The sequence below is a fragment of the Aplysia californica genome, unplaced genomic scaffold (genome assembly GCF_000002075.1).
Source record: "Aplysia californica isolate F4 #8 unplaced genomic scaffold, AplCal3.0 scaffold00061, whole genome shotgun sequence".
Classification (NCBI taxonomy): domain Eukaryota; kingdom Metazoa; phylum Mollusca; class Gastropoda; order Aplysiida; family Aplysiidae; genus Aplysia; species Aplysia californica.
The window spans coordinates 441,332-453,672 of NW_004797331.1; the positions used below are offsets into that span (position 1 = coordinate 441,332).

The 12,341-nt window shown below is 42.8% G+C and overlaps 1 protein-coding gene across 1 annotated transcript in view; it reads left to right on the forward strand.

Moving 5' to 3' along the window:
- The window catches only part of LOC101852391 (period circadian protein), a 26,574-nt gene extending 15,131 nt beyond the window's left edge, over nucleotides 1-11,443 (forward strand). Inside the window, exons 5-7 of the mRNA XM_005093321.3 lie at nucleotides 284-390; nucleotides 4,099-4,246; nucleotides 8,006-11,443. Coding sequence (XP_005093378.1) covers nucleotides 284-390; nucleotides 4,099-4,246; nucleotides 8,006-10,688 — 2,938 coding nt within the window. The 3' untranslated portion in view covers nucleotides 10,689-11,443. The remainder of the gene's footprint in view (nucleotides 1-283; nucleotides 391-4,098; nucleotides 4,247-8,005) is intronic.
- The last annotated feature ends 898 nt before the right edge of the window (nucleotides 11,444-12,341 follow it).

The following is a 12,341-nucleotide window of genomic DNA, read 5'->3' on the forward strand; positions in this document are numbered from 1 at the left end:
ACATTCTAAGTGACCAGCCTTACAATTCTATTATAGTATATAGTAATAGCAAATGTATACTCACATACAAATATTATATTATATACTCACAGATACGTGTGAGTGTGTGTGTGTGTGTGTGTGTGTGTGTGTGTGTGTGTGTTTGTGTGTGTGTTTGTGTGTCTGTGTGTGCGGATATGTATGTGTGTGTATCCAAAACGGTTTTCCCTCTCCCCTGCCCAAACATATCCACCCTTTTCCCCCCCTACAATAGTATATCATTTAATAATTCTGCCATCCCCAGGGTGGCCGCACTAACAGGGTATGAGCCCCAGGATCTGATCGAGAAGACACTCTACCACTACATCCACGCGTGTGACATTCTGCACATGAGATATGCACACCACACGTGTAAGTGTATTGCCCTATAATTATCCAATCGGATACAGCCTTTCAATTATAATATAATCGCCCATCCTATCAGATTCAGCCTTTCATTTATACAGCCGTCTATGAAGAGCCAAATCCTCTCCCCCTAATTATTTCAATACAGACACGGAGGTAAACCTTTGTGGTGGATCTGCTTAAAAAATGGTATCGCGTCTGGCCATCTTAGGACTTCTTAATTGACTCTCGAGAATTTGATCACAATGATAAAACGAAGTTTTGTGGGCTGTACGAAGAGTTGTCCTGACTCTTTGTCCTTTGTCTTGGCTCCATCTTGTAGCAAAAGGACGTGAAAATCCAAGACTTTTACCTTTTTACAGATAATCACAATAATGTGTCGAGAAAAGGGTACATGTTTTGCCTTCACAAGGACAACCCAACAGAACGCCAACAATGTACATGGATTGGGTACAGCCTGGGTACCACTATCTTCGAGGTACACACAATCTTATCAGATCAATAAGAAAAACCCTCTCTGCCTTCCCCGGTTCCCATCTCCATGCCCCGTCACTGAAATCCACCCAGCATCCATGGTTTTTTCATCAGTCTGACTCTTGTCTAAACACCACCCTTCGCCTGGACCACAAACAATAAGGTCACGTGGGCCAGATTTGCATATGGTCACGTGACGCTAATGAGTTGACCCGGGGCTGTCTCCTGCGCGTTGACCCCCGTGCCTGGAGTGTTTGCTCAGACAGGCCGAGACCATCTCACCACCGGGTAATGATGTCCGAGGCAGTGGCCGGACACAGGGGTGTGGGCACCTTCTCAGGGGGCCACAGTATGAAGATTTTTCTTCTTACCATGTGAACAATTCAAATTCCTCACCATGTGAACAATTCAAATTCACCACCATGTGAACAATTCAAATTCCTCACCATGTTAACAATCCAAATTCACCACCATGTTAACAATTCAAATTCCTCACCATGTGAACAATCCAAATTCACCACCATGTTAACAATTCAAATTCCTTACCATGTGAACAATTCAAATTCACCACCATGTTAACAATTCAAATTCCTTACCATATGAACAATTGAAATTCCTCACCATATGAACAATTGAAATTCCTCACCATATGAACAATTGAAATTCCTCACCATATGAACAATTGAAATTCCTCACCATATGAACAATTGAAATTCCTCCCCATATGAACAATTGAAATTCCTCACCATATGAACAATTGAAATTCCTCACCATGTGAACAATCCAAATTCACCACCATGTTAACAATTCAAATTCCTTACCATGTGAACAATTCAAATTCACCACCATGTTAACAATTCAAATTCACCACCATGTTAACAATTCAAATTCCTCACCATGTGAACAATCCAAATTCACCACCATGTTAACAATTCAAAATCCTTACCATATGAACAATTGAAATTCCTCACCATATGAACAATTGAAATTCCTCACCATATGAACAATTGAAATTCCTCACCATATGAACAATTGAAATTCCTCACCATATGAACAATTGAAATTCCTCACCATATGAACAATTGAAATTCCTCACCATGTGAACAATTGAAATTCCTCACCATGTGAACAATCCAAATTCCTTACCATGTGAACAATCCAAATTCCTCACCATGTGAACAATCCAAATTCCTTACCATGTGAACAATCCAAATTCCTCACCATGTGAACAATCCAAATTCCTTACCATGTGAACAATCCAAATTCCTCACCATGTGAACAATCCAAATTCCGTACCATGGAAACAATCCAAATTGCTCACCATTTCAACTATTCAAATTCCTTACCTTGTGCCTTGTGAACAATTCAAATTCCTCACCATGTGAACAATTCAAATTCCTTACGCTGTGAATATAGTTCAAATTCCTTACACTGTGAACAATTCAAAATTTTCTTCCCCGTAAAGCCACCAAGTTCTCCATTGATATGCGAATGATTCAAATTCTCTTTACCATGTAGAGTCATCAAGTTCTCTATATGTGAATGATCCAAATTCTCCTTCTCCAGTAAAGCAATTAATATGTCTCTAATATGTGAATTATTCAAGTTCCTCGTTACCTTGTGAACCATCAAGTTTTCATTACTATGTGAACTATTTAAGCTCTCTTTACCACAATAATTGTTCAAATCACCCTTACCATGTGAAATAATCAAGTTCTCCTTTACGACGAGAAGCCATCAAGCTCTCCTTACCATTTTAAACATTAAAGGTGTCACTATGCTATTTGATGATTCGTTTAACGTTTTTAAAGGCGCATTTTCCACTATTTTAACACATTCTTATTTTCAAAAAGAATCTGATTGAGCAATGCAAAACAGGATTTAAAAAGCATGTTTTTCAGAAAATTGATAATTTTTTTTTTTTCAAAAAATGGGTAAAGACCAAATCGACCACTAGATCCCATATTATGGTCACCTTATTATGAGCAACATTAAAGTTGTGCTTATCATGTTAACCATTTGAAATCTCCTTGTCATATTTTTGGTGAACCATTCAAGTTCTTCTTCCCTGCAGTGTTCAAGCTCTCCTTATCATGTTGGTCTGTTTTTTTAAGTTTTAGTAGATGTTTTACGGCGCTCGCAACTGTATAAGGTCATATGAGCGCCAGAAGAATAGTGGTGTTACAAGAGAGTAACAAGCATAAAAAAGAAGAAGGGGAGATATGGACGATAGATGCTTGATAGGACAGAAGAAGCAAACCACACCAGAGCACCCACCAACGACCCACGTTTGTCTGTTTGTTTGTTTTCTTTGTTTGTTTGTTTGTTTAAGTTAAGAGAAGCACATTGGCACAATAATGACCATTTAGTGCTTGGAAAAAGTAAGACAGACAGAAACAGCAGAGGGAGAATATAGAAGTAGAGCATACTAGTTGCGCCTTCCAGCCACCTTCTCCGTATCATGTGAACCATTTTAATTCTCCTTCCTATGTAAAACCTTCAAGTTCCCCTTAGCATGTGAACTATTCAAATTCTCCTTTTCCTGTGAATCATTCAGGGTATCTTTCCCACCTAAACCTCTCAACTTTTCCTCAGAATGTAAACCGTAAAGACGCATTAAAATAAAAAGAAGTTTCAATTATCAATATAACAGGATAGACATTGGCAGTCATGGTTCTCCATTCATACCCTTGCTCGGATGCTCTCAAAAAAGCTACATTATCCAGCTCTTTCCCCGTCAATCAATTGTTTAGGAACCCCAAGTAGGTTGCTCTGGGTCTACCCCTGCCTCTTTTGTCTTCAATTTATGTGTATATTATATACAGACAGAAACCAAAATAATAACCGACTCTTTATTTAGGCCTAACAAAACCTCTTGACAGTGTTGCTCGTATAGCTAAATGTCTTCAAATAACGTATTGTACAAATGTAAAAAAAAAAAAAAAAGCAGTAATACTTCGGTGGGTGGTTGGCGGGTGCTCTGGTGCGGTTTGCTCCTTCTTTCCTATAAAAAATCTATCATCTCTATCTCCCCTCCTTCTTTTTTGTGAATGTTACTCTCTTGTAACACATCTGTTCTTCGGCACTTACATGACCTTATTGTATTGTAAATGGCGTAAATCTCTTACTAAAACTAAACTAAGTAATACTTCGCACTTGTCTTTTCCAAAATGAACATACTGTAATCATGAGCTCAGTAAGCAAAACAGAAAAATTATCACCATTTGTTTCTCTCAACAGTGCTGTTGAAAGGCCAAGTGACGACCCGTTATTACCGGTTCATGGCTAAAGATGGCGGCTGGGTGTGGATGCAGAGCTATGCGACCATCGTGCACAACTCTCGGTCTAGTCGACCTCACTGTATCGTGAGCGTGAACTATGTGCTCAGGTAACTAGACAACGGCTTAGTTTTCAGTCAATCCCTTCATTATTTAGAGTTACCCTCATTTATCACATTATCCAACAAAATACCCGCATATCCACCCCCACCCCCTCTCACCGTTCTATTCTTCATTTCAAACGTATTATCCACCAATCCATTTATTCATCCATCTTTCAACACAATCCTCCCTTTATCTGACAAATTTTTCATCCATCCATCCATCCATCCATCCATCCATCCATCCATCCATCCATCCATCCATCCACTCACACCCTTTCCCAATGTGTTTCTTTCTGGAAATTTACTGAAAGGTACAACTCCTCCATGCACCGCCATGACGTGTTGCATCGCTTCTCAATTTAATTGTGTTGCCACGTTCGGGTAAACACAGCCTTCCAGCCGTATTATATTATACAATAATAGAATTTGTGTTTAAGGCATGGCTCTCAATTTTCGAGCAAATGCAAGGAAAGTAAAACAAACTTTCTTTTCCCTCTACGCACCGGTATTGATAACAGGACGGATACAATCATTATACAGCTATGGGTTAAAATGGGATACAAATTTGAATAAAAATCAGATGAGTTAATAACTTCTCACGGTTCCGCCTATCTGGGCGATTGGCTACCTTATTGTAAAGATTTGGCCCGACAAGACTTTGTTGGAATATATTCCTTAGGAGTTATAGTAGTGATCGAAATACTTTCTAAGTATTTTTACTGTTTCCTTATTATTACCCCAACGACCAGAAATGCATGCTATAGTCCTTATCTAAGGAAAAAAACTTTTTTTGAAAGGTAATTTAGACTCTTGAGAGAACCACTGGATGTATTTTCCACAGAGGGCAGTACTGGTGAATGAAATCTAGGGGTTTGGATATCTCTTGCTTAGTTTTACTTAAAGTTTTAGGGCTGTTGCAGTACGATCAGTCATATAAGTGCGGAAAGATAAGAGGTGTTACAAGAGAGTATCTTACACAAAAAGAGATGGAGGAGAGATAAGAACTATAGATGCTTGATAGGAAAGAAGGAGCAAACCACACTAGAGCACCAACCAACCAACCATCTACACTAGATATCTATGTAGAAGTAGAGGTTATTATTGGCACTAGGTAAAGTGACACAGTAGTCAAGCGATGTGCAATGTACGCACAATAATTATGAGAACACAAACACACAAAAAAAACCCGCACTGTTTGAGAGGTAAAGGAATGTGACTTTTTCTTGGGCTTGCAGTTTCCCTTTACGTAAATTCTCGACTCTTGGTTAAAACATAGCGCTAACTTCTTAAGTTGAGCTTGCGCTACAATTGAATCTGGAAGCAGTCATCAATATTTGCAACAAATTCGTACGGCAGAGAAGAGAGAAAAAAAGAGACAGAGAGAGGGAGAGGGAGAGGGAGAGGGAGGAAGAGGGAGAGGGGAGAGAGAGAGAGAGAGGGAGGGGGGGAAGGGAGGGAAGGTGAGAGGGAGGGAAAGCAAGGGAGTGATAGAGATGGAGAGAGCGAAAGAGATACGTAGAGAGAGAGAGAGAGAGAGAGAGAGAGAGAGAGAGAGAGAGAGAGAGAGAGCGAGCGAGAGAGGGGGGAGGGGACAGACAGACAGACAGACAGACAGACAGACAGATAGAAGCAGAGACAGAGAGAATGAGAGAGAAAGAGCTGGGCTCATGGACCAAACCCCAGACATGTGGTGACTTGTGCGTACTACACCACCGCGCTGTTCAATATACGCGCCATATGCAAATGGGCGAGCTCCCAGTTCCCGTCGCCACAAACAACACCGCCAGATCCGAGTTTTGTAATTCATTAGGAACAACCGTCAGACTTCCGGGGGACAAATCACCCACAATCCCTTTGGAGCTTCCATCTATCTGGGCGAATCTCGCCAAATCTCGCGAGATGGTGTAACTTTACATGGCGGTTGTTTGTGTTCGTGCGCACGGAAGCTTTCCTTTAATAATCGCGGCGAGGACGGGAACCGGGAAGGGGAATATTGTTCAAACGACAGTCGTCTGTAAGTTGAGTAGTGAATTAATTAATTCGTATAATTATATTCAATCATGGGGGAGTTTTTAGGTACTCTCACCGGTTTTCTCGATGGACATGATGCAACCAGCGGGCGAGCAGCAATGTTTTCCTTGAATCCAGTCGTCAAATAAAAACCTCGACCGAGTGATGAGCGAACTCGCGACGGAGGGAGAGATACTATTAAGGCGAAAGTATCATTTCTAACAACTGTTTGAAGAAAGTAATGAATTCAAAGTACACTTCGCAGCCTAACATATTATAAGAGAGCGAAAAAGTGTAATGAAAATAGTAAATAATCTCTCACGCCGTCTTTGTTTTTGAATTTCTCCATTTCAAACGAAGTTAAAATTACTTAATTAAATCAAAACCCACGCTGCTTGCTAAAGCTGGCTGAGCAAGTTCGTACGCTTGTAATTCATACGCAATGAAGAACAGACACACAGCTGTTATTTGGTCATTACATATGTTTTATGCCCCTTTCAGGACTGTTTGGTTATTTAGAAGAATTTAACGCCCATCTCCGATAAACTCGCCTTAACAACCTACATTCAAGACGACCTGCTTGGGATTCGAACAAGGGCACATTTCCTGATTCTACAGTTTACCATCCCATCTTTCTATGAAGATCCACAATGTTGCGCCACATTTTTCCTATTCGTGATACCCTTCTCACATTTGCAACATGTTTCGTTTTTTTATTCACCAAAATATATCGTGTTGTTTTTCTTTTGTTAATGTTTTCTTTTAAAGCCGAATTCCCTTTCACTTTTCTCCTTCAATCAGTGTTATAGTTATAGTATGCTAAGTATCTATTAGTTTCTACATTTATTTCACATGCACTGGTCTTTCTCAGACTTCGCCTTTTAATGATAGCCAAATTGTATTCACCTTTACCACACCCTTTCCTATAGTTCTAAGTTTTGGGTTTGAAGCCACGGTAGAGGTCAAGAAAGCAAAAGGATCTTATGTTTCCTCCTAGGTTTTAGAGGCACGAGTGTGTTTTTGTATGAGTTCAATCTTCCATTACACATACGTATGTCACTTCTTGAGAGGGCCGCCCTCTTTGTTGGGTTTCAAGGGTCTGTTATATTATGCTTCGTATGAACCTCGGTCTACATATTGGGCGGGCGTTTACAAAAGAAGTCGGGGCTGAGGTTGGAAGAGAGAAAAAAAAAAGTTACTCTCACGACCGCTTGGTTTTGGTTTAGAAACACCCCTTTCCCTTTCCCTGTTTAAAGAGGAGCCCCTGAATTCCAACAAAAAGCAATCTCTTCAGTGTTTTAATGACATTTAAATGTAAGCGTTTTGCGCCCCACCACGTCACAATCGAGGTAATGTAGGAAGTAGGCATGATCCCTGTCTATCAGGGCCAACCCGCACTGAGAGGGATATAACTCCGTGTCAGAAAAACCGAGGTACATGTGGTCGATTAAAATTATCCCCACACAGGAATCGAACTCGGGTTTCCTGCACACGACAGCGAAGCGCCTAACGCCTCAACACAGACGCCGGGTGGAATGACATGCAAGAAACTGTACCATCAGAAGTGGTATTAAATTATACTTTGATGTTTCGTCTTTGCTTTCATCCGTTCCTTCTACCTTCTCACTACTCAATCTTCTCACTGTTGGTAACAATGTTTGGTTGGATGCCCGGCTTCATTCGTGCTAAAATGAAACAGACTAAGGACTATTGTTATGCTTTATTAACTCATACAACTCTTTCTTTTATACGCAGCGAGGTGATCAACAAGGATGCTCAGATTCAGATCGAGCAGACAATGTCCTCCAAGGATCTATCTCCTTACTCAGCCATGAAGAGCAACAACAGCAACGGCAGCTCTGGCAACAACAGTGGTGGCAACAGCAGCGGGTCTGGCGGCAAATCTCGGCCGGCCCGCACCAAGTCACGCCGTTCGCCGTATCCACAAGTCTCGCAGGAGACAGCCGTTGTCGATTACCCACCTGAGTACTCGATGGACAAAACGACGTCACTCGAATACTGCCCTCCCGAAGTGGCGTCTGTTCCCATGCAGACTTACGCGAATATGATGTACTCGACCACTCCAGAGGCAGTCGGAATGGATCGATACAGCGCTCTGTACTCAACGCCGTACCCTCACCCCGGTATGGCCATGTATCGAGACGCTGCTTGTGTGTACTCGCCGTATCAAGCGGCTGCAACAGCGCACGCAGCACATCAACGATACTTAGATAACCGAAGCCCGTATCGGTCTTACGAAGAGCGATACTACCCGGCAAGAGACCCTGCCGCCTACCCGGGGTACCTGTCCTCTAACGCGGCCATTCAGAGTGCTGCAGCCGCTACGACGTCACGCCTGACACATATTGGCGACCCAGCGGGCGGAAGTAATACGGTTATGCCACAGTACGACTTCCGGGGTGTGGCTTCCACAACAATGGGCGGTCTCGGGTCGAGCGAAGGAGGAACTGGCGTTGTCAGCGGGGATGGTGGTGGCAGCCTCACTGCTAACAGCACTGGGGGAGGTGGTAGTGGTGGGGGTGGGAGTGCTGGTAATGGAGGTGCTGGGTCCTTGGGAATTTCTACTGGTGGATTAGGTATCACTCCCATGAACACCACAGCATGTTCTCGGAGCAGCTCTAGAGACGCCCCACCATTTCCTATCACACACTACCCAGGCCCCTACAGCAACCGATCTGAATCCTCCGCTTCTGACGTCGATGTCGGGAACGAAGAATTCACGGACAAATCGCGGTCACAGCAGAAGCATCAGCATAAGCATCAACACCAGCAGAACGGCCAAACTCCTTCGTACGGGCTAAAAACCGCAGGGCATTCAGAGACGTCTTCTGTTGGTGGACTCGCTGCTGCTCGAAGCACTTCTAGAGGAAGCGGTGGCGGTACGGGTGGAGGAGGTGGAGGTGGTGGGGGAGGGGTGAATGAGGGTAACAGTGTTGGAAAGAGTGGGGGAAATACTGGTGGCAGCGGTGGTGGTGGAAGTAACAGTACACTGGCCAGAGTGGGGAAACTGGACAATGCTGGACAGCGCAACGGTTTGAAGGAGGGTGCGTTCCCTAAACAAGGGGACCAGGGTTTGCAGACCTTATCCCCACCCCAGAGAGAATCGTGTATTCAACAGTCAGTGATTATTCGTCGCCAGGCAAACCCAGCCTCGACTTCTGTCGCCTCCGACGCCACAAGGACTGCTTCTCCGGATTACGCGAAGGCAAGCGCAAACACTATTGCTAACACTGGTGCTATAAAGTCATCGTCGTCATCATCATCGTCTACTTCGTCGTCATCATCTTTATCTTCGTCCAACGTATCAATCCTGCCTCATCCGCCTGTTCCGCAATGCACCTCTTCATCATCATCTTCTTCCTCCTCTGTGTCGGGTCTGGCGGCTGATTCGTCTTTGATACTTTCTTCATCTGCCTCGTCGACCACCGCTACTGTCCATCATCACAACCATCAGCAGTCTCAACACCAGCATCAGCAGCATAGCAACCTCCATCAGCACCACCATCACCAACATCAACACCAAACTCATCAACACCTTCAAAACAACAACAGCAACAACAGTGGGAATAATGGTGGTAGTCAGGACTGTAACGGACTGACGAGCCACCAACATCAACATCAACATCAGCATCAGCATCAACATCACCACCACCACCAACAGCAACAGCAACAGCAACAGCATCAGCATCACCCACATCACCAGCAGGCACACCAGCAACAGCAGCAGCAACAACAGCACCACAACCACAACAATCACATGAACGATGCCCTCAGAAAGACCCCCTCTTCATCGGCAGATATTGCCTCGCTAACCACGCCACTCACCCACAGTATGGATCTCCCTTTGCCGGGTGACGCGTCCACTCACAACGGAGACAAACTCTACGAAATAAGCTCAGGTTCTCTGGACGCCAGTAAACTCTATGACTTGCCCAACACCGCCTCGTCCTCAACGAACGCGGACAAGCTTTATGAGACCTCACCGGTCAACAAGTATTACGATGCAAACGCCGGCCTCGGCAAACTCTACGACATGTCGCCCAACTCAAACGCTGCAAGCAAACTTTACGAAATGTCGACCGTGCACCACTCCGCGAAGACGTTTTACGATAATATGACGTCGGCAGCCACGTCACCGAATAAATATTATGACATTTCTTCTCCGGCTACTCCCACGAATAAGTTTTACGACATGCGTTTCATGCACGACAAGAACATGGCGGCAGGAGAATATAGTTCATGTCTGCGGGCGGCTGCTGCGTGCGGGTACGACAATTATGGCACATCGGCCGTGTATCAGGGGGCGGGGCTTCAAGGCCAGAGGCAGGGCTATCCCGTTATGCCCCAAGCCGGATACACCAGTGTTATCGTGGATCCTCAACAGTATCACGTTGCCAATGGTTACGCTGTGCACTGAGTTTACGACCAATAGATAGGACGAGAGTATACTGCAGTGCTTGCCAACTAGGGCTTTGACGCCAACTAGTGGGAGATTTGGTAATTATTTTGGTGGCGGTGGAGGTCACTCGGGTCGTGACAGATATCTTTTATAAATGCCCCGCTTGGAAATCCATGCTGGTGGGGGTACGAAAATGTTAGCCTCGTAAAGATGGCAAAAGAGGGCGCTGGCTATAAAATAGTTGGCAAGCACTGGTATACAGTAAGGGGGTCTCATCCAGGCCAAGCTCATTTTAAAGATGCAGAAAATGGCTGTTTGAATCTGTTTGTCGCTTTATTTTGAATATTAATAGAATTTGAGACTAGTCGAAAAGCATTTAATACAGTAGGGTGTTTTTTTCAATTAAACACTTTAAAAAAAAGTCTCAGACAAGTATCAATTTGTTTTAACTTAATCATATTTTTCCCCACAACAGTTGAGGCTAGATTAAAAAGACTTTTCTTCATGAATTTATATAAGTACTATAAATCTCTGTCGTGCGGAAAATGGGATTGTTCACAGCACTTCTTGCTTCTCATACACATTTCGAATACGCATATGGCCTTCGTCACAGCTCACCTATGACCCTTTTTAGTGACAAAACATGTTACAAAAATTCGTTTTTATAGTGAAAGCACTTTTTACACTAACGGTTCTCAAAAAAATGCTTTCAATAAGCATAATGTCGCGACTGGAAAACACATGACGGACTTGCTTTTAAAAGCGATATTTCCCCAGCAGTAAACCTTTTAAAATACTATGTAGTAACTAATCACTTGGATTTTTTATTAGTAGCTACTAAGGAATTTGATAGAATACAGCTAGCAGATGTTTACAAAAATATTGACCTGTTAAGACAAATTGATACAAGTCATTGTGCAAAAAGTTGGAGAACCTATGTTCGACAGTTGAGGAGATATTTGACAATAAATTGCGCTACGAATTTTTGACCGCACTATAAAATAATTGAGAAATTGCTCTCTGAAAAACACACTCTCCTATTTTTGGAGGCTTATTTTCAAGTTACAAGTGTGTCTAATCGAAAATTTGTTGCCGTAAAAAATTACACAGCTGTCGCTATGGTGCAAAGATGGACAGTCCTCATGATTATACAATGAAGGTTGTCCTGTATTTCGCTATCTTAAAATGACAAGGTGCTAACTGAATTTGTTGGCCGTTTTCCGTAACTTAGACTTTGATGTCAAAAACGTTATATCTCCTGTATCACAATCGTAAGATTATTCGGAGTCGTCATCAAAATTTTCAAAGAATTGCATTCGAAAAAGTTTGATATGTTGTGACACTAAAAATTGCTTGCGTCAAATTTCTCATAACTAGGTACTGAACAGACAGAACTTTGTAATTCTAGGATAACGATTTGTCGCTGTTTTTCTGGTTATCGTAATTACAAACATGGCGGCCTCATTGGCCAGATCACTGCAGTTTCTGCATCCATTCGTACAGTTGTATCCACTTCCTTTTACCTTAAAGCTTTAATTCAGACTGCTTGCTATCTCCGAACCCCATAACGTTATACGCTAATGGTTATTCTCTATAAGGTAACATAATTTGATCTTAGCACTGGCTTGCAACACAGTATGCTTTTTTTGGTGTTTTTTTTGGGGGGGGGGG